The 23,024-nt window shown below is 41.4% G+C and overlaps 1 protein-coding gene across 1 annotated transcript; it reads left to right on the top strand.

The window, feature by feature from the left end:
* Positions 1–3,223: 3,223 nt before the first annotated feature.
* Positions 3,224–22,311, top strand: sec11a (SEC11 homolog A, signal peptidase complex subunit). The gene is made up of 6 exons (XM_043680569.1): positions 3,224–3,411; positions 7,527–7,636; positions 10,704–10,853; positions 13,777–13,896; positions 20,981–21,038; positions 21,123–22,311. The coding sequence occupies exons 1-6, from the start codon at positions 3,361–3,363 to the stop codon at positions 21,171–21,173; spliced, it is 540 nt and encodes a 179-aa protein (XP_043536504.1). The 5' UTR covers positions 3,224–3,360; the 3' UTR covers positions 21,174–22,311.
* The last annotated feature ends 713 nt before the right edge of the window (positions 22,312–23,024 follow it).

Raw genomic sequence — 23,024 nt, 5'->3', positions numbered from 1 at the left:
TGTTCAAGGATGTGTAGGTTAGGTGCATTAGTCAGGGGTAAATATATGATAATAGGGTAGGGGAATGGGTCTGTATGGGAGACTCTTCGGAGGGTTGGTGTGAACTTGTTGGGCCGAAGGGCCTGTTTCCACACTGTAGGGATTCTATTAATCTAGCTGCGATCTTACCAGAGCCAGAATTCCCGACTTTAATACTACACCCCCCCGCCTGCAATAAAGACTCCCTTTGCCTTCCTGATTACTTGCTGTATGCACATACTAACGTTTGTGATTCACGTGCACCCAGATCCCTCAGTACAGCAGCAACAGGCAAACTCTACAACTTGTTCCCTCTCTGCTCAGATGTGGTCTGGACCTGCATTGTCTATCCAGCATTTTCTGCTTTCATTTCAGATTATGTGTGTTTCTTTTTGATAAAATATTGAGATACCGATTGGTTACAGAAGGAAACAGCAGGTCATTTCAACTGAAATCCATATTCAAGGCACAAAATTGAATTAAACAAATGGATCAGCAAAGGGGGTTGTGAAAGTCACTAACAATTTGATGTCCTTCCAAAAACAGAACATTCTGTACTCTCTCTTGAGGAAGAGTTACTGGACCTGAAACATTAACTCTGATCTCTCTCCATAGATGCTACCAGATCTGCTGAGATTCTCCGGCAGTTTTTGTTCTTGACTCTGTTTATATACTCTGCCTGGTGTTACCCATAGTGTCCAGTCCGGTATTATACTCAGTCAGCATCACAAATAAAGATTCAGCACGTTGTTGCTGGAGGGAGCTTGCTATGCTCAATAATGACTGGCGGTTCTCCTGCCTTAGGATAGTGACTAAACATCAAAGAGTTACTTGAGATTAGGGGTAAAAGATTGCATGGATGTTGCCTAACTCACTGTGCTCTCCAGCATTTGTTGTTTTTAGTACAGATTCCAGCATCTACAATAATTTGCTCCTACAAGATGCAAAGGGGCTGTTCATGAAAAATTCTTTAATACTCCAGGTTTTTTATTACTAATTCGGGTGAGAGATGTATTGAACTTTATAACAAAATGCAAGCTGAGGAAAATGAAAAGTATTTCTTTTTCAAATAAAAAAGGGGGATTTTAAGTGGCAAGTTGTAACTTCTAAACAAAATAATCTCAGCCATTTGCATAAGCAAATGGCTTTGTGTGTAGGATATTGTGTCTTACTAACTTGATTGAGCTTTTTTGAAGAAGTAATGCAGAGGATTGATAAGGACAGAGCGGTGGACATGATCGATATGGACTTCAGTAAAGCATTCGAAAAAGTTCCTCATGGTAGATATATTAGCAAGGTTATTCACATGGAATACAGGTCATTCTGCTATATTGCATGTTCTGTTAACACAAATTCACCATAACACAATTGATGAATTGGGGACACTGTTTCTAAAGCACAAAGTTTTAAATATGTATTGGTTATAACATGATTCCGGCCCCACTAGTTTAATTGGTGCTGCTGTTACATGATTTTCTTCTAACACAGGATTGCATGAGAACAGAACAACCGCGTTTTGGCAGAACTACTAGCCATTTGGATACAGAACTGGCTCAAAGGTAGAAGACAGAGTGTGGTAGAGGGTTGCTTTTCAGACTGGAGGCCTGGGACTAGTGGTGTGCCACAAGGATCAGTGCTGGGTCCGCTGCTTTTTATCATTTATATAAATGATTTGGACGTGAGCATAGGAGGTATAATTAGTAAGTTTGCAGATGACACCATAATTGGAGATGTAGTGGACAGTGGAGAAGGTTATCTCAGAGTAACAATAGGATCTTGATCAGATGGGCCAAAGGGCGAAAGAGTGGCAAATGGAGTTTAATTTAGATAAATGTGAGGTGCTGCATTTTGGAAAGGCGAAGCAGGGCAGAACTTATACACTGAGGAGAAAGTGAGGTCTGCAGATGCTGGAGATCAGAGCTGAAAATGTGTTGCTGGAAAAGCGCAGCAGGTCAGGCAGCATCCAGGGAACAGGAGAATCGACGTTTCGGGCTTATGCCCGAAACGTCGATTCTCCTGTTCCCTGGATGCTGCCTGACCTGCTGCGCTTTTCCAGCAACACATTTTCAGAACTTATACACTTCATGGTAGGGTCCTGGAGAGTGTTGCTGAACAAAGAGACCTTGGAGTGCAGGTTCATAGTGCCTTGAAAGTGGAGTTACACGTAGATAGGATAGTGAAGAAGGCGTTTGGTATGCTTTCCTTTATTGGTCAGAGAATTGCATGTAGGAGTTGGCAGGTCATGTTGCAGCTGTACAGGACATTGGTTGGGCCACTTTTGAAATACTGTGTGCAATATTGTGGTCTCCCTCCGATAGGAAGGATATTGTGAAACTTGAAAAGGTTCAGAAGCTATTTACAAGAATGTTGCCAGGGATGGAGGGTTTCAGCTGCAGAGAGAGGCTGAATAGGCTGTGGCTGTTTTCCCTGGAGCGTCGGAGGCTGAGGGGTGACCTTTTCCCCAGAGTGGAGGACATAGGTTTAGGGTTTAGATTAGATTAGATTACCTACAGTGTGGAAACAGGCCCTTCAGCCCAACAAGTCTACACCAACCCGCCGAAGCATAACCCACCCATACCTCTACACTTACCCCTTCACCTAACACTACGGGCAATTTAGCATGGCCAATGCACCTGACCCGCACATCTTTGGACTGTGGGAGGAAACCGGAGCACCCAGAGGAAACCCACGCAGACACGGGGAGAATGTGCAAACTCCACACAGTCAGTCGCCTGAGGCGGCAATTGAACCCAGGTCTCTGGCGCTGTGAGGCAGCAGTGCTAACCACTGTGCCACCCCGGGGGAAAGATTTAAAAGGGACCTAAGGGCAACATTTTAACGCAAAGGGTGGTACGTGTATGAAATGAGCTGCCAGAGGAAGTGGTGGAGGCTGGTACAATTACAGCATTTAAAAGGCATCTGGATGGGTATATGAATAGGAAGGGTTTGGAGGGATATGGGCCAAGTGCTGGCAGGTGGGACTAGATTAAATTTAGGATATCATGTCGGCATGGACAAGGTTTACCGAAGGGTCTGTTTCTATGCTGTACATCTCTCTGACTCTAAGCCCATTTTAATGAATGAGTGACCTAAGGCTACTTGGCAGCTCTGGACCAGAAAACCTGGCAGTCCCTCATTGGACAGGGAGCTGGCTGCTGGAGGGGAGTGTCCCTTTAAATCTCCCAGAGGGCGGCGCGACGCCTTCCTGGTGAGGCCTAGACTTCCAGGGGAGCCTGAGCTTCCGGTAGCTCGAGTGTCGGCGGTTGGAGGCTCCGTGGCTTGGTTTTTTTTCTCCCTCACCCTGCCGCTCGCCCATGATCGAGAGCGGAGCCGGTGCTCAGGATGATGTCGCTGGATTTCCTCAATGATGTCCGGCGGATGAACAAGCGGCAGGTGCGTCTCCCCGGGGCCCGCCCGCGCCCGCGCCCGCGCCCGCGGCTCCGCTTAAACCAGGCCCTTGCTCGACCTGGACCCACACTCCCATCAGCTCCCAGGGCAGGGCGACCACTGCATTTACATAGAGACTTCTGCGTACTCCACGCTCCCACTGGCTTCTGGGCAGACATCTGCATTTGTATAGCGACTTTACGGACCTGCACACTCCCACAGGCTCTCGGGGCGGCCTCTGCATTTGTATAGCAGCTTTGCGGACCCGCATACACTCACTGGACGACATCTGCATTTGTATAGCAACTTTACTGTCCTCCACACATCCATAGGCTTCTGGGGTTACCTCTGCATTTATATAGTGACTTTACCTTCTGGGACACTCCCACCAGCTCCTGATTCAATACCATGTGTTTAGTGCCTTTGCTGCCAATCTCCAAACTCTGGTTCCTTGGTCCAACTCTCTCTTTATGCAACACTTTCGGTGTCCTACATATTGTATTGCAATTGCTCCTAACAAATCGCACCCTCGAGTGGCCTTAACAATGGATAGGTGGATGTTTGATTTATATTTTGGAGTTTTGATTGATCTGGTCCTTCAGTGTAGGTTGAGAGTTGGAATAAGCTTTGTATTCCTACCAAGGGAGGTGATGTCAGCAGGTCAATTGTTACAAGTTCTGAGCATAGTTTCGCTAGTGTGGACTTGACTTGGGTGGATGGCTTCCTCATTTGGTTCTCAGTTGTCAAAATGCAATGCTGAGAGAACTTGTTCTGTTATTGTTCTGATGCTCTCATCTGACCATAAATCAACTGAGTTTTTAAGAGTTTTCTTTGCATTGGTTGAAGGCACCTCTGGCAAGGAGAAAGTGAGGACTGCAGATACTGGAGTTCAGAGTCGAAGAGAGTGGTGCTGGGAAAGCACAGCCGGTTAAAAGCGTCCAAAGAGCAGGAGAATCAACATTTTGGGCATAAGCCCTTCATCAAGAAACTGCTTGTGCTCGAAACATCGATTTTCCTGCTCCTCAGATGCTGCCTGACTGGCTGTGCTTTTCCAGCACCACGCTTCACTTCTGGCAAGTTGTGTTTGTTGCCTAGCTCCAGTATCCCTCAAATTGGGTGACTTGCTTGGCCATTTCACAAGGCAGTTATGAGTCAATGATGATGTTGCTCTGGAATTGCATGTAGACTAGATTACGTAGAGATGTCAGATTTCCTTCTCTCGAGAGCATCTGTGAATCAGATGTTTTTACAACAATACAGTAATTCTCATTTGCCATTATTGAGCTCAGTTTTCAATTCCAGATTTATTAGCTAAATTCACATTCTACTAACTGGTGTGGGGGTTTTGAATCAAGTCCCCAAAGCATTACCCTGGACTTCTGGATTACTGGTCACCCTCACCACTATGCTGCATATTAAATACAAAGGTCATACTCATAAGAGTTAGAGATCTGCAACGCAGCTCTCTGGCCCATTGTTTTCAACCAGTGCAGACTCCATCACTAAGTGGACAAATAGGTTTTGATCTATAGCAGTGTTGGTTATTGCATTCTTTCTGTGCACAGAAACACAGCAAGATCTTCTCATTTCCCCCTGCCTGCTGACCACTGTTTCTGGCCCTAGACAAATGTCTCCCTGCACAAATTGTATTGTTCTATTGCATTGTTGTACATGGGTAGTTTAAAGTAGAGAGAATGATATCTGCTGCTACAATAAATCTGTGTATTGAATTCCTTGTTTGAGTGTGAAAATATTTTGAGTGCCGCCTGGCTGAATTATCAAGGGAAATTTTCTGTTAGCAGCTGTATGAGTGCAGGTTTTGAAAAGAAGCCAGGAATCATTCAAGTGCTTAACAAAATGTGTATTTGTACAAGTGACAGCTGATTTTAAAATTTAATTTTTTTTGGTAAGGGTGAAATGGTCACATGTTTTGCCTGTCCCAAGTTAGAGTGTTTATGTCTGTAGTTGCTTCGAGTTGCAGTTCATTTAGTGCACAGTTCAGGGCTCTGATCCAACCACGTTATGTTGATAGAAGTCAGGTGCAAACCAGGCTGCTTAAGAGTGCCAGGTTCCCTTTCCTGAAGGTTATTAGTGAACCAGATTAATTTTTACGACAATCCAGCTGCTTTATCAGTATTTTCCTTCTGATAGCCCACCTACTAGCTTAAATTAGACTTTTATATATCAAGGCCAGTTTTTGATGTACACTAGTAAGGCTACCAGCCATCTTATTATTTATGCAAAACTGGACTGCAATTGCTATTGAATGTAAAAATCTAGTCCCAAGATTTTTGTTCCCATTTGCTGCACAAAAATCACATCTTCTCTCTGACTGTCTGTTCAAATATGAGATTGCGTGAAATCCCTGTCCTGGCATCATGGTTGGACTTAACTCACCGCATCAGTTACAGTCAGTTCTGTAAGAACGTTCGTTTCTTCTGCATGAATTGGCTATAACAGAATTGAAGAATTTAGACTGTTATTTGTAGTATGCCAACTTTCCTCACCTGTCTTGGCTATAACATGAATTTGGTTCCCATTAGTTTAAATGGTGCTGCTATCACCTGATTTTCTTATAACGCGTGATTACACAGGAACAGAACTATCATGTTATATCAGAACAAACTGTACATCAGAGCATTCAGTCCAAAATCTTTTTAACAGCACTATCAGTCTTAATTACTCTAACAACCTCTCTGGGACTGAGAATTAACATTAACCAGTGTGAAATCTGATTTCAACTTTTAATTATCGATGAAAGTGTCTTTAATAAAATGTTTTTGTTGAACCAAGAGAAAAGGGACAGCCTGCATTTCTCCCTCCATCTGATTTGAGGTTGAATTCTGATTCTTTCCTGCAGTCTCTGGTGCAGGCTCTACACTGCTCCTTAATATTTCTTTAGTCTGGTTAAAGGAATGTCCACTTGCTTACACTGTTCACACAGGTCCCAGTGTCCTACAGGGTGGTGTGCCATTCATCTGTTACTGAGCAAATAACCATAGAATTCTGCAGCCATTCTCGAACCACTGGGTTACTGTTGGTTTGATCACAGAAAATCTAGCCATAGTTTATTTTTTGACTGTTTTTGTCTGGGTTTCTTCAAATTTCATCTCTGCTTGCTGGCTCAGTGAGACATGGTTCCATTGTATTAATTAGCTCTGTTTCTAGCTCAGGAGGTAGTGTCTCCCTGTGATCCATAATTTCCTTGCTTGTTTCTGCTGCTTCAAACTAAGGCAGAGCTACTACAGGTTTTCCATAAGAAGGGAATCCTGACCTGCATCTACTCTGACGTTTTTGATAGGCAAGTCTTCCTGAGCATTTCCCCTTTAGTAGCACTTGAACCAGCCTACTAAAGCTTGTGTTCTCCCCCCCACCCCCAACAGAGTATTGTATCAATCATATGATTTAACACTGTCCAGGTGACACGTGTAGTAAATTGTTTTAAATTAAAGATGATTTGGAAGCAGTGATATGTGTGAACACCAGTTAATATACCATGTGATGTGATTCTATTTCAGTAAGTTATTGATCATTTACTTTGAAAAATTCAATATTCTCAATAGAAAGTGAAACCTTGGGAGAAACTAAGAAATGTGTCATTACTGAATTGCTGTCCTGTACTACCTTGCTGCGCAATGGAGTTTGACTTTGGAGGAGTCCAAGACCAGCTCTGCCTACAGTTAATGTGCCTTTGGGCAAAGTCTTAGAGACTGTGCTTTGAAATTTAACATTCAATTACATGTCTAACTTTTAACGAACAATTATCATGGGTTTTAAGTTTTTTCTGATTATTATGTAAATCTAATTTGACCATAATTAATTTGGGTTTTTTTAGTTCTCATTATTTTTATCTCTGCTCTTCAAAATTAGTCGTGCACTAACTATTGGTGCTGTACCCTTTCAAGTTTCCACTGTGTCATAGTCGTCTTTCTCTTGGAAGGATGTGGTTAGTGACAAAGGCAGCTTTTCCAGGTGTGTTAAGTTTGAAAATTCGGTGAGTTTGATGTTCCCATTGCAGCTGAGATTTTGCTCTCCCTGTTTGCCTTATTATAACTATGGTGAAATGTGAATGATCTTTACAAGAAATATTGGGTTGCCTAATTAAATGATTCTTGTTCCAGTTATACTATCAGGTCTTGAATTTTGGTATGATTGTGTCTTCTGCACTGATGATCTGGAAAGGATTGATGGTTCTGACTGGGAGTGAAAGTCCAATTGTAGTTGTGCTCAGGTAAGTGAACATCTGTTCTTCCTTTCATGTTTGAATTGTAAATGATTCTTCAGATCTCCAAATCTGTCAAAAGGGATAGTCTGGACATCCTTCCTCAACATGCACTCACCGCTGTAACATGCCTACAGAATCCAGCCTGACTTCTGCATTCTTGATGATCAACAGATTCTGTTAGGTTACAGGAGGACAGATATAAAAATTCAGGCATCGATTATGAATAGAAATCTAGTACTATTGTTTTTCAGATAGAGAGGGGTTCAGTTGAACAGCTTCCAAAAGGTCGTCACTGCCAATTGACTGGCTGCCCACTAAGCTGGAAGATACTGTGATATCTCATTGATCTATAGGCTGTGAGACATTGCTGTGTTTTAACAACCAAGAGTGAAGTGTTCCTTTTTTTTTAAAAAAAAAGTCCATGTTTGCAGACAGTCTGTTCATATCTCGATGTGCTTCAACTCCTGTTCCATCTTGGCTTGATCGATAGTGCCCTCGGGTCAGAAAGTTGTGGTTGTAAACCTCACTGTGGGCAGATCGTTTCGACATTTTTCGATGCTTTCATCAATGTTCTGGCATCTTCTGCTTGAGATGTTACATAATTCGTGGAATTCTGTTATTAAGTTACCGCCTGTAATTCAAAATGTTAGTTGCAAAGCTCAGAGGTGATATGGTGACGTATAAACACGAGTTCCTTTCCCTTCTCGGCTGAGGCTCTACTACTTTTATTTTAAAGTCAAACAGCGTCCCTGGAAAAGCACAGCCGGTCAGGCAGCATCCGAGGAGCAGGAGAGTTGACGTTTCAAGCATAAGCTCTTCATCAGGAATGAAGACATTCCTGATGAAGAGCTTATGCTCGAAACGTCGACTGTCCTGCTCCTCAGATGCTGCCTGACCGGCTGTACTTTTCCAGCACCACGCTTTGTGACTGATCTCCAGCATCTGCAGTCCTCATTTTCTGCTACTTTATTTTAAATGCAGTACGTATGCAGCAGTAACTGTTGCAGTACAATGATTGTCAATACTGAATGTCTCAGCCGACTTAGTTAAAAATCGCACAACACCAGGTTATAGTCCAGCAGGTTTATTTGGAAACACTACCTTTCAGAGCGCTGCTCCTTCATCAGGTGGTTGTGGAGGAGCAGCACTCCGAAAGCTAGTGCTTCCAAATAAACTTGCTGGAGTATAACCTGGTGTTGTGATTTTTAACTTTGTCCAACCCAGTCCAACACCGGCACCTTCAAATCAGACTACTTAATGTATCTACAAAACAGAATCTACAAATTAAATTGTAAATTGACAATGGCTGTATAAACCTGGAAGTAATGAACTGTCACATTTATTCCCTACAGTGATGTCTTAACACAGTAGATATATATCATTTCCCTTGATAATTTGCCAGGAAATTAATAGTAAATTATCTCTTTCCTGGAAAAATCACTATATTGCACCGTTATTCAGTGTGGAACTACAATTTTGAAACCTGTGTCCTTTTCTCCCCAGGTTAGTAGTTATAGAGAGTGTTCTTGGAGTTCTTCCAGTTTTGTGAATAATTTCAGGTTGCAGTTAAGTACTGTTTAACTTAAAATATGTAGGTTTACCCTCTGTAATGTAGGAGAGTGTGAGGACTGCAGATGCTGGAGATCAGAGTCGAAAAGGGTGGCACTGGAAAAGCACAGCAGGTCAGGCATTATCAGAGGAGCAGGAGAGTCGACGTTTTGGGAGCAGAGGGTGGAGTGGGTACATGGGAAGGAAGGTGGGCAGGTGGGACAGTTCAAAGCAGCAGTGCAGAGTTGGAGGATTGGATCTGGGTTGAGGTGAGGTGAGGGGAGGTGTGGTGGAAATGAGGAAACTGGTGAAATCGACATTGATGCCATGTGGTCCTAAGGCAGAAGATGAGATGTTCTTCCTCCAGGTATTGGGTGGCTAGAATTTGCTGGTGGAGGCAGCCTAGGACTTGCGTGTCCTTGGTGGAGTGGGAGGGGGAGTTGAACTAGTCCGCCACAGGGCAGGAGGGTTGTTTGGTGTGTGTATCCCAGAGATGTTCCCTGTCTCCCCAGTGTAGAGGAGACAACATTGAGAGCAACGGACACAGTAGATGAGGTGTTTGGATGATGTGCAGAACATCTTTGCCGAATGTGAAAGGATCCTTTGGGTCCTCTGATGTGGGTGCAGGTTTTGCACCTCTTGTAGTGGCAAGGGAAGTTGTTGAGTGTGTAGATCCTTGTCAGGATGAAAACAGCAGAATAATGTTTAATAATGTCCTAAAGCATAGGGACTGAAGTCTCTGGGTCAGTTGGTGGTGCTAATAAGCCAGGTGCGTGTATCTGATCTCCGCTTATAGAGGGGTATAATGAACCCAAATAAGCATAGAATAAATAGTAACGCAAAATGCAGGTAGTATTCAGTATAATAGGCAGCCAACTGTTTTCTAACCTGCTGTTTCTCCAGCATTTTCAGTTATTAAATATGTTTGACTCAATGTGCAAGCCGTTTGAGTGACTAATGTATAATTTATGCTAAGTGGTCAGCATTGTAGAAACCGTCATCTTTGAATAAACCACCAATCCTAATTAACTCATTATGATTCTACAGTATTATTTGACAACAGACTGGCAAATGGATTCTGGGCCAGTGGTTTTGCTCATTGTAATCCACTGACATTTATTAAGTGTGAGAGTTAGTGATGATCCATTCGAGGAATTAACATACTAATCTGACAATGCAGGAGAAAGTGAGGTCTGCAGATGCTGGAGATCAGAGCTGGAAATGTGTTGCTGGAAAAGCGCAGCAGGTCAGGCAGCATCCAGGGAACAGGAGAATCGACGTTTCGGGCATAAGCCCTTCTTCAGGCATAAGCCATTCCTGAAGAAGGGCTTATGCCCGAAACGTCGATTAATCTGACAATGCACCAAAGCCAAGCTAATACTGATGTGATGGGTGTTCCCTTGTAATGTGGGTTGAAAGCAGTCTTTGAAACTTTGATTTCATCTCTGTATTCTGTGAAATGTCCCTTGCCTTTCTCAGCTGAAAAGCACCAACTGATAATCTGACATTATCTCTCTCATTTCAGTGGGAGTATGGAACCTGCCTTCCACAGAGGTGACCTTCTGTTCCTGACCAACCGCATAGAAGATCCCATCCGAGTTGGCGAGATTGTGGTTTTCAGAATTGAAGGACGAGAAATTCCAATAGTACACAGAGTGCTGAAAATTCACGAGAAGTACGTGTTTCTATAGCAGGAATCTGATGGCTTGTAAACAGGAATGTCATTGTTTAAAGTATTGCTTTACTTGAGCTACCACCTCTAGACTGCTTAGTGCATTGCAGAGCAGGGTAGTTTAACTGTGGGTAAGTTAGTTATCCTTCCTGCCCATTCCAAAGGAGTTTTCCTGTATAATGTTCATGGGCATGATAACTGATTGGAGATCTTTACCCCTTTCTCTTCCTACTTTCTCTAATACATTGTCTTTAATGCTGCTTCCTGTTCATGTCCAGAATTAGAAAGATTTCATCAGTTTTGCTTCCAATTTCCATTCTTCTCTCCTCTTCACCTGGTCCACCTCTGACTCTTCCCTTTCTTGACTTCATTGTTTCCATTTCTGAGAGTAGGCTGCCAACTAATATCCACCCAAGTCCACACCCCTCACAGGTACCTCAGCTACACCACCTCACATCCTGCTTCCTGCAAGGCTTCCATTTCATTCTAGGAGAAAGTGAGGACTGCAGATGCTGGGGATCAGAGCTTAAAAATATGTTGCTGGAAAAGCGCAGCAGGTCAGGCAGCATCAAAGGAGAAGGAAGATCGACGTTTCGGGTATAAGCCCTTCTTCAGGAATTTCATTCTCCCAGTTTCTTGGTCACTGTCACACAGAGTCATACAGCACGGAACTAGACCCTTCAGTCCAACCAATCCATGCAGAACATAATCCCAAACTAAACTAGTCTCGTCTGCCTGCTCCTGCCCCATATCCCTCCAAACCTTTTCCTATTTGTGTACTTATCCAAATGTCTTTTAAATGTTGTAATTGAACCCACATCCTCCACTTCCTCAAATTTCATTCCACACACAAACCACACTCTGTTTAAAAAAAAATGCACCTCGTGTGTTTTTATTTTAATCTCTCTCCTCTCAACTTAAAAATATGCCCCCCTTCTTGAAATCCCCCATCCTAGGTAAAAGACAACTATCGTTAACTCTATCTATACCTCTCATTTGTTTATAAACTTCTATCAGGTCATCTCTCGAACCCCTATGCTCCAGTGGAAAAAAAAGTCCCAGCCTTTCTTTATAACTCAAACTTCCTATAAAAGCAACAGCCTGGTCAATCTCTTCTGAACCCTCTCCAGCTTAATATCCTTCCTATAACAGGGCTACCCAGAATTGGACACAGTATCCCAGAAGATGCCTCACCAATGTCCTGTACAACCTCAACATGACTTCCCAACTCCTATACTCTTCCTGAGTAATGAAGGCAAGTGTGCCAAATAGCATTTTAACCACCCTGTCTATATTTGATGCAAACTTTGAAGAATTATGTACCTGTACCTCTAGGTTCCTCTGTTCTAATGCCACTTTTCACCAGGTTGTCTGTAACATTGCCTTTCTCCTCAGCTAAGTATTCCCCACCCATTGTAGTTGACAGGGCCCCTACTCTTCCCCTGCCATTCCCAGAACAACAATAGGATTTCCATTCTCCTTCCACTCCATCTACTAGTCCCTGCATTAAAAAGATCATCCTCCATCATTTCCACCACCTCCGGGAGCATGTCCCTACCAAACATCATCCTGTCTCCTGGACTGTCAGCATACTACAGGGGCAGTTCCCCATGATCCACTCCTCCAGTACTTCCTCACTCCCCCATGATACATGACCATGCAGTTTCAGAAGGTGTACAACTTTCCTCCTCACTGTCCAAGGCCACGTACACATCTTCCAAGTGAAGCCATGTTTTGTTTCTTTCAAGACCAAAGGCAGACTATCTGACATTTTAGAGTCTATCTCTGCTACATCTGTAGGAAATGACCCAGACCTCCCAATTGCTTCCCATTTCAGTAAACCACCTTACTCGCATGCTAACATTTCTGTCCTGGGCTTGCTGCAGTGTTCCAACAAAGCACAATTCAAGCTCCAGGAATAACATCTCAGTCACCACTTGCACTTTCCAGCCTTGAGGTAACTGTTCAATTCTATAACTTCAGCAACTGATTGCAGATGTCTATTCTCCATTTTACTTACAAACAAGGCAATGGAGGGGATAGTATCATCTTTACTTTGCTGTTAGTGAAGAGAACCTATTCTGTCCCTTCCCATCTTAATATACAACTATTTCTCTTTCACCATAATTAACAAAACCTTTATCTTTTGCAGTGGGCCTTGACACCATCTGTCCCCTTGCTCCACCTTTGCCTCTGTCAAATGTATAAAAAAAAAATTCCAACACCTTTCAGTTCTGAAGAAGAGTCATTATGGACTCAAAGTTTAACTCTTTCTCTGTCCATAGTTGCTGTTTCTCAAGCTTTCTGTTTGAGAGTTTATGTATTGTGGCAATATCTTTTTATCTATACTGTTCCAATTTTCTATTGGAGTCTCTTTAGCTAAAGTCCTTCGACTAGATTTTTTGCCATTTTAGTTTACATGCTTCTTTGTTACTTGATGTGCTAATTTGAAACAAAAATTTTAAGTTTTTCATAAAGCATCACTTGTGTCTTTTTTAAATACCTTTTCTATTTTTATGACCTCCATGAAGTCCTATACAGCTTTGATTACTGCGGGCCTCCAACTCTTGCAAGTCACTGATTTCCATCGCCTTACCATGGGCAACCATGCTTCAGCTGCTGTGGCCCTAACTCTGGAATTCTTTTCCTGAATCTCACTGCCTTTCTATTTCTCCATGCTCCTTTAAGACGTCAGTAAAACTGACCCTGAGCCAAAATCTCTTCTGTGGTTTGGTAGCAGAGTTTGTTTGATAACGCCCTTGTAAAGTGCGTTGGAACATTAGTCATCCCATTAAAAATGTAAGCTCTTTAGCCCAATCTACTGATTTAAAAAGTTCTGTTTCATACATCACACACCTCCTAGTTTTTTTTTAATTTGCAGATTGTGAAAATCATGTGACAAAACTTATATGTACTGTTGTATTAGGGAAAATGGAGACATCAAATTTCTGACGAAAGGTGACAACAATTCTGTTGATGACCGAGGCTTGTACAAACAGGGACAACACTGGCTAGAGAAGAAAGATGTAGTGGGACGTGCGCGTGGGTGAGTTTCAGATTTATTTTGTGGTCTGCTTGTGTTGATAGGTGTCCTGCAGCACTGAGACTTCATCCAATGCAAGAAGAAATGTGAATCGATATACCACCATTTATTTTACAGACCTCAGAATAAAAGAAAAAAAATACCTTTTGTGCTTATAAATCATTTGAAAGTACAGAACTGAGTATTGGTGAAAAAAGGTTTGTTGCACTCATCAGGACAATTCTCAAGAATGTCAGTGTTAAGAGGAAATATACTATGAGAACAGTATATTGATTGATTGGCATGTGAACTCTTGTAAGTGTGTTGTCATCAAGGATGCAGTTGGAGGATGACTGACAGTTAATTGCCATTTTCTGTTTAAATTTAACTCTGGGAGGTTGACTGATTATTTGAGGCATTGTCCTAAGGAATGAACCAGAGAATGTATGTTACCTGGTTTATTTAGTTGAAACTGGCACAATGTGTTTGCATGCTTCTTCCATCTACGAATGTCTACATTTAGACCTGCACCCCTCTTCCTTTCTTCAAGCTTCTCTGTTCCTTCAAGATTTGTGTGAGATGAAAAGTTCCCCAACATGGCATTTTCTCAGCAATCCTTTGTACTTTTTCTGAAGATTTAAGATGATGTCCACCGGCAGAACATGGGCAAATGTTTCTAATTTTATGTGGCATAAGTCAAGTCTGTTTTGTAGAAAGAAAGACTGGCTGATAGTTCAGATGGAGAAATTGTGTAGCAGCTTAGGCTTTTATAAATCAAGTAAATAGTGGGTGCACCCCAAGGCAAGACAGAGATTGGAATTATGTTATATAACAAATAACAAGGCAAAGATCCATGTGACCCCTCTACATATCTCATGGTGAGGAAATGGCATGTAGCCTTTTAATTTAAAAGGAATAGCTACTCATTTCACAACTTCGGAATAGTGCCTTTTTTTTTGTAGTGTGAATATCAGACCTCCTGATGCTGCCCACTGACCAAAAGATCAGGGATAACTCCTCCATTCCTCTTTGAATGATGCCTTGGAATCTGTTACATCTACCCAAGCAGGCAGAGTGGGTGCTCGAATAAAGGCTCGTCTGAAATCAGTGGGTGAGAGCATTTAGCTGCTTCATGATCACAATTCAAATTTAGCCAAATGGAAAATTCCCAGAGTGTAGTAGAGGGTAGCTTCTGAAGGCAAATACTTGAGAGGATGTTTATAATCTATCGACACTATTGTACATGTTACTGATAGTTGTGACAGTGCTAACACCTTGAAGATGTACAACTCAACTTTACATTGAAACAAATTATCTTGGAAAAAACCCCCATGAATTTCCATATACCTGTTGTTGCCTTGCCCACTTCCTGTAGGCAATCAGACTCCTGCCCTCCTTGAACCTCAGTGAAAAAGAACAGTTTTTTTTAATCTCTAGCTATTTTAAATTATGTCCAGTACAGTAATCTTCATTTGTCAAACTTTCTCAAATAGCCATTGGTGAATTCTAGGCAACATTTCTTTTGCTGATTGGATAGGAGAATCCTGAGGGCTGCTTGAAAATAAGTTTTAGAATTTTGGAGTCAAGAAATTATTTAATTCTGAGCCAGTGTGGATCAGTGAGCACAGGGGTTTTGAATTACCTCAGGTTTACAGAGGGTAGAATAAGGGAGGGTTTTTAGTTTGAGCAAAGCATGGATGAGGGGTTCAGCGGCAGATGGGCTGAGATGGACAGGAATGGGTGCTGCTAGAGGTGGGGAAATTGCAGTTTCGGTGATCGTGTTACTCTGTGGCATGGTGTTTCCACCAAAGTCGAGAACACCACAGATTGTGAACACTTCAATTGAGCTTGAGTTTGCATGGCAGCGAGAGGGATGGAGTTAATGCTGAGGTTTGTGACGTGGATTAAAGATTGATATTTAATTGTAGGAAATTTCTGCTCGTCCATGGCTGAATGTCAAATAAACAGTCTGACACCTTGTAGACAGCAGACAAGTCAAAAGAGGTGCTGGTGAAGCAGAACTGAGTGTTGTCAGCTTGTGATGGGGAAATTGTGTTTTGACGTTTCCAAGAGGATGAACAATGGACATCCAAAGATAAATCCTTGGGAGACATCAAAGGCAAATACATAAATGGGGCGTGAAGCAATTAATGCAGTTCTCTGGCTGCAGTCAGATGGTCAAAGTAGTCAGATGAATGTTGACCCAGTCAGTAGGAGGATTGTGGTGGAACTGTGTAACCAGCTTTAAGCTTGTGCAATCAGTTGTCAAAGGCTGCAAACGTATGAGGATGGATAGGTTAACCTCATGGTCTCACAAGACCCATCTGAGGTTTTGAGTTAATTATTTTGCATCCAGAAGTCAGTTGTAATGAAGGTGTTCCAATATCTTGCTACCACTGTTTACCAAATCCTTATAGTGGGTTATTCAGTGTAAATAATGAATTGTCCTTTAATTTCCTGTTATTTGAAGGCTTGGGCATAGGCTCAGAGCAGCCCCAGGTGATGTTTGGGTCAATGATCTGTGTTTATATTTCCACAGCCTTCCCTGCCAAATAATTCAAGCATTTTCTGCTGTTGGCCTCACTCCAAGATATGTACGCAAAAGTCAAGACTGACACCTCACTATAGTATTACAGGAGTGTTGTTTAAGCTGTCGTCTTTCGAATGAGATGTTAAAGTTCAACCCTTTTTAGGTGAACATAACATATCCCATGACGGTATTCCAACGGGTGTCCCAGCATCCTGGCCAATGTCTGGAATCTCTTGCATGCCAGTAGTTCTCAAAATATAGTCCTGTAGTTCAGCCTCCAATATCCCTAATTTTAATTGTTCCACTGTTGATGGCTGTGCTTTCAGCTACTTTGGCCCCTAACTCTTAAATTATCTTCCCTAAACCTCCCTGTCACGTCTCACTTTCCTCCTTTACTATTTAAAAATCATCTTTTTGACCAAGCCTTTGACCATCTGTGCTATGTTAAGATTTGGTTCACTGTAGTTTTGTTTATGCTTCTATGAAGTACTTTGGACCGTTTGCATTACATCTAAAGGCACTCTTAAAAATATAAGTTGTTGTAAAGGTGTTTTTTCAAAATTAAATGAACAGGACTGTTAGTCGTTCAGTTTGTTAACATTCCCTTAGTTTCATAAGTTCGGTTGCGTGCGATTTGTTAAAATTCTGACAGCTGAAGAGTATGTTGCAACACAAACATGGCAATCAATGGTGGATTAAAAGAGACAGTGTTACCTGTCATGGCTGAAGATGCTTATTAATAGGCCCCTTTGTCACTGGCTGGTGGCTAAATGGTTCCCAAACAAGGACTGGTTTGAGCAAATGTCGAAGGCCATGTAAACTTCCAGAGTCTGTCATGTGTGCCAGTAGGTAGGAAGGACCACAAGTTTTCACACAAGGTCAATCTATATATTCACGACCTAGTTATTGTTGTAATGTTTAGATGTGACTTAAATTACTCTTGTGTGGTTACAATGGTCATAATCCTCAGGAATATCTAACTCTGAACAAGGTGCCAGCTAATCTTTGACTGTCCATTAGCTGTCTGTTGTCACAGCTAACATTGGAAACAAACTTTATATCTAAAATAAGACTGTTATTTATGCTACTTAATTGGAATTATTCAATAGTTTGAACTTTATTCAGAGCCACCTTTGCAGCAAAATCAAGAGTATACTATAATTAGAGCATTGTTCTAGAACAGAGGCAAATTGATAACTCCGATTAGTCTGAGGGGTTTTTGTTTGTTGCACTGATCATTTGATAGAATGCCTACAGTATGGAAATAGGCCATTCATCCCTACACGTCCACACCGACCCTCCGAAAAGTAACCACCCAGACCCATTCCCCTACTACCCTCGATTTACCCTTAACTAATGCACCTACCTACACATCCCTGAACACTATGGGCAACTTAGCACGGCCAATTCACCCTAACCTGCACATCTTTGGACTGTGGGAGGAAACCGGAGCACCCGAAGGAAACCCACGCAGACACTGGGAGAATGTGCAAACTCCACACAGTCGCCCAAAGCTGGAACTGAATCCGGGTCCCTGGTGCTGTGAGGCACCAGTGCTAAATGCTGAGCCACCGTGCCGAAAATGGTGGTGTTGTGTTTTCAACAAAGTTTATTTTTGATGTTCACAGTGCAGCATGTTTGAGGTGATCGATTAACTTGTAGAATAACATACTGTTCTGTTTTACCTTAACTGTCTTTGTCTTTGTCTTCAGTTAACATGGTGACTGTCGGAATGACAACTTCACTTGATTCCTGACCTCTTTGGCCTTTAATTGAATTGGATCCCAGTGATTGGCATCCAGGTCTGGGGTGGGTGGTCCATAGCTGCCTAGCATTACAACAACTGATAGGCAAGGAAACCTACTGGATAAGATCTATCTGACAAATGTTTGATTTGTCCCCTTTTTCTTTTGCCCAAATGTGGAGAGAAGCCTTGACTTTATCATTCCTGGCACGCGTGAAGTTTCTTCAGTTTTTTTTTAGACAAGCACTTTAGTTAAAAGTGCTTTCCTCCTCTGTAATTACACCTTTTTTTATATGAAAAGAAGAAATAACTAGGTGGAAGTGCCTTATTGAGTCAGAGAAAAACTTAGTGAAAACCTGAGCTGTTAACTGGAGGGTCACTTGTAAAATTTCATTTCTGCCTCTTGTAGCAATAACATGACTGTCTTGCTAAATGGGGAGTTATTATCACAGAATACATTTTGAGTGTCAGGGGAGTAAATTACTCTGCTCCTAACTGTGTAACACTGAACTTAGATTTTAAAAGCAGCAGTTCAGCAATGCACAGGGAATAGTAGTAGGAAATGCATTTTGCTGTTTCTCTTTTCCTTTGCTACTCCATACCACCTCCTCCCCGTGTTTTCTATATTTAATAACCCACTTTGATCAAAATTAAAGAAATAAAAAAATGCAGTGAATCTACTTCCTTCTGTTGACATCTGAATCATGGGAGTGTGGAACTGTTCAATTGTGAACATAGTGTTAGGTTTCTTTTTGGAATGGAATGGAAACACCAGAGACAATGTGTATTGCACGTGTGCCAGTACAACAGCAAACAAACTTGTAATCAGCCCTTTTATTACAACTCTTGTTCCTATAAACTTGAATTGATTGAACAGAAGCTGAGAACAATAATAACTTGCTTCATGCACTTACCAATACACCAAAGCTGTAGTTTTTTTTTAAACATGGATGATGCGTCATAAACGTTGAGCTGTATTACATTATCATTGACTGTAACAGTCACAGAAACCTTGATCAATTGTACTAGGCAATGATTATGAATATACTCTTTAGCAGTACAATTCCAGTGGTGTGGGGTGAGTCTTTACTATGTGTTATATTAACTGCCCTGTAACTTGCATAACACAATACTGAAAGGTACTTGTGTTGCATGGGTTTTACAACGCACCCTGGAGTTGCTGTCAGTGTGTAATACAAATGATTTGTTACTACCAGTTGAATGGAGTTTTACCTACCACTAAGGAAATTGCAGAGGTAAGCAGTGCTGTTGGCTGCTACCACGTCTCAGGCCTTGGCTAAATGAGTGCTATCTGAAATGGTCACCAGGGCAGCTGTTTTTTGTTTTGCAAGTTTGGACTCGGCACGTAGACGGGGAGGGTTCACAGTGAAACTACGTGAGCAGTATCGTTGCTCCCAGAGTACTGAAAGCCAAAATGCACACAATATACCTCCTTTTTAAATATAATTATGATGTGACAAATGTTGGATTCTGTGCCTGGAAAATAAAATTGTTGCCTCAAACCTGGAACTCCATTTTCTAAACCATTCGGATCTGTTTACTTGTCCTGCACCAACAAATGACATTCGGTTTGAGAAATCTCCATGTTAAGTGTATGCCCTATTGTGCTTATTCTCAATACTGGTGTATACCTGATCTCCAAAAGGTTTAGTTTCATCCTTCGCTTAAATAAAAATATGTGGGCTGTTAACAATTTTGAGTGGTAAAATATTCTAGAGAAATGCATAGGCAATATCACTAAATTGAAGTATGAGGGATTAATATAAATATAGATGGGTATTTGCGATTTTTCAAATTCCTTTGTATATGTTAATGTGATACTTGGTTTTCAGAAAATACAGGGAAGTATCATAAAATGTTAAGCTGCCAGCTACCGATTACAAAGTAACAACCTGAAACATGTCAAATCTAGTTGAATGATATCCTTTGCACAATAATTCTAAAGTGATAGTTTGCAGATTCGTGAGTTTAAATTTAGCAAAGTGGCAAACAACTGAGGCAGATCGTTTTAAAGTTTGCATGTATAGTTTGCAGAGTACTTGTACAGAAGGATGAGAGAGAATCTAAATTTTCTGGTCCATTTTGGTGAATGTTTTGTACCCTGAAATCTTGAAAGCTTAAATAGTAATGCAGAGCCTGCTCCTGAAAGTAATTTTCCAGCCCATTTTTGTACTTGTTTTACATCACATATCATTGCAGTGAAGTGATGAGCATTTGATTACATCAACAATCTCATCGGTATGAAATTTATACCAAATGACTGCTATCCCACCTTGATAATTAATTGACTTGAAATTGTGCATATTCGGTTCTGTTCTCACAGATTTTTGGATTGCAAGTATTCTGTTTTTTTTTTCTAATTGTATTTATAGGAATTATAGTTTTCAAGTAAAGTGAAAAACCTTCCATGTTTTATTACATAAGCTAGACAAATACACACTGTTGACTGTTGTAACCAGATGAGAATTAATCACTGGCTAGTTTAAGATCCAAGTTGCTAAAATCCCAGAATGCCTTCAGTGGGATCTAGAGTAAAGCTACTTTTTTCTAGTAAGCAAACATATTTGACTGTAGTATGATCTCTCATTAATCCCCACAGTATTTATGGACTCGGCCAACCAGCCTGTTTGTCACTGTCTATTCAGCTGTCTCTTCCTGTTAATTGCAGTCAGTCTCACTTCAGTACCAGTCCCCTTATTCCTGAGGCTACATCTTAAACCGTAGGTTATTTTGATAACAGTATCGTGATGCTAGGTTTTTCTGTTGTTTGTTTGATTATTGTCTAACAGATTTCAAAAATCTTTCTTTTCCAGGTTTGTACCTTACATAGGTATAGTGACCATTTTAATGAATGACTATCCAAAATTTAAGGTAAGCTTGATTGAATCCTGTTTCCACCAATAATCTTTTGTGAATGTTTTGTTTTATTAATGCTTTTATTAATTTCTTTTTCAGTATGCGGTACTTGTTCTGCTGGGGCTCTTTGTCCTTGTGCATCGAGAGTGAAGAATGGGTGAAGTTTGTCCAAGGATATTAGTCAAACCAAATGTTTAAAATGAAGAAAATTACTGGCAGGCGTGCGACTTTGCAGCTATTTCCATGGATTTCTGCTTACTGCCACATGGTGATTGTGTTTTTAATGAAGATCAGTACTGTAGGAATGTTCACAAGTGATGAACTGAAAGATGTCACCTTGCGCACACACACACACGTTCCCCATTATTTTTTGTTTACTGAATCTAAATTTTTACTGCAGCCTGGAGTTGGTCAGGCATTTGGTTGGGGTGGGGGGGGGGGGAAGAGAGGTTTGAAGCCAGGTGGGTCGATGCCAGTTTGCACCTTTTAAAGCTTGGCGCTTTTTTTGGTGTGCTGCTGCTGTTTCAGTCTGAATACAAATTGGAGTACATTGTGGGTTTGCTGGTATTGGTCAGGAAGCAGGCCACCTCCCAGTACACTTTCTCAGCATATCCAAGAAACATGGTGTCCCCTAACTTGTTTGGAAACCTCAAATACCTCTGACCAAAGCATACACGATACAGTAAATAGCTGGCAGCAGCAGTTGAAACCCAAAGACGACAAATGGGCCAGTGAACTGTGTGTCAATCTTTAAAAATGGAGCCAAGTTCCATGTTCTTACTTGGAACCCATTTGGAAGGGAAGTTGAAGCTTGCCTAGATTCTCCTTTATTGCAGATTGAAAATGTGAAATACCAAATATTGGACAGTTACGCAGATACTTAAACTATGACACATTGTACAGTTGGAAGTCACTTCTTTTCCAGTTCACCTGCTATCTTTATTTATTCGATCACCTTACTTTAAATAAGATGATCGTAGAATACGTCTAACCCTCTGTATGTTCTGTCAGATTGGTGGAAATGTTGTACTCTTCAAACCATATCCAACCGTTTGACGTCAGAACAATGTCCAGTACTTGGTTGTGAAAAGGTTTGGTGAGATTAGGGAGAGCCTTCATCCAGAGATGGTCCTGATTATTATTAACCATTCTGTCCATCACAACTTGCAAATTATTCACAAATGTAAAATGAGAGTCATGATTTGGAGATGTCGGTGTTGGACTGGGGTGGACAAAGTTAAAAATCGCACAACCCCAGGTTATGGTCCAACAGGTTTATTTGGAAGCACTGGCTTTTGGAGCACCGCTCCTTCAGGTGGCTGTGGCGTATACTCATCAACCACCTGATGAAGGAGCAGCACTCTGAAAGCTGGTGATTCCAAATACACCTGGTGTGTGATTTTTAACTTTGCACACAGTGCTCACATTTTACAAAGTGCATTTGTATTGAAATGCTGGTACCTGGACTGGATGAATCAGTGTAGTTAGGAGGTGAAGGTGACATTGGTACGTTGTAACCAAGTAAATTGCAAGAGCCCACCTCTCCATCTCTGAAAGACTCTACTTTCCAATAAAGTCTTACTGAGAAATCCTCATACTGCCCTGTGTGGCTGCTTTTCTTGGTGGTGATTAGTAATGAACAATCCCATCAGTACTTTTCTCGTTAAACATTGTGGACAGACCCAGCTTGTTCAGGTATGTTTAGTAGTTTTCTTTGTGTGTGTGTGTGTTGTTGTACGAAGTGCCTGCTCATCTTTTCTTCATTTGATACAGCACCCTCATTCCCCACCCTTCCACTGTTAACTTCCTATTGTTTTAAAGCACCGATTGTGAAAATTGCCCATCTTTTTTTCTTGAAGTGGATCTGGAATAATTTTAAGTAATTAGAATTTTTAAATTGGTCATTTCTAAGACTTTTTGATCATTTTATCCCATAACACATCCCCCAGTAAACACAAACTTCCACACTTTGTTTTGTTCATTTACTGTTGAAATAAAACT

This window comes from Chiloscyllium plagiosum, chromosome 40 (genome assembly GCF_004010195.1).
Source record: "Chiloscyllium plagiosum isolate BGI_BamShark_2017 chromosome 40, ASM401019v2, whole genome shotgun sequence".
In the NCBI taxonomy this organism is placed as follows: domain Eukaryota; kingdom Metazoa; phylum Chordata; class Chondrichthyes; order Orectolobiformes; family Hemiscylliidae; genus Chiloscyllium; species Chiloscyllium plagiosum.
This window is presented reverse-complemented; position numbering and strand designations above follow the sequence as displayed.

Excerpts from the sequence above, each read along its gene's own strand:
- sec11a (XM_043680569.1), top strand. The coding sequence starts at position 3,361 with ATGATGTCGCTGGATTTCCTCAATGATGTCCGGCGGATGAACAAGCGG. Across the intron at positions 10,854-13,776 it reads GTGCTGAAAATTCACGAGAA|GGAAAATGGAGACATCAAAT; the intron begins GTACGTGTTTCT and ends CTGTTGTATTAG. Across the intron at positions 21,039-21,122 it reads ATGACTATCCAAAATTTAAG|TATGCGGTACTTGTTCTGCT; the intron begins GTAAGCTTGATT and ends TTTCTTTTTCAG.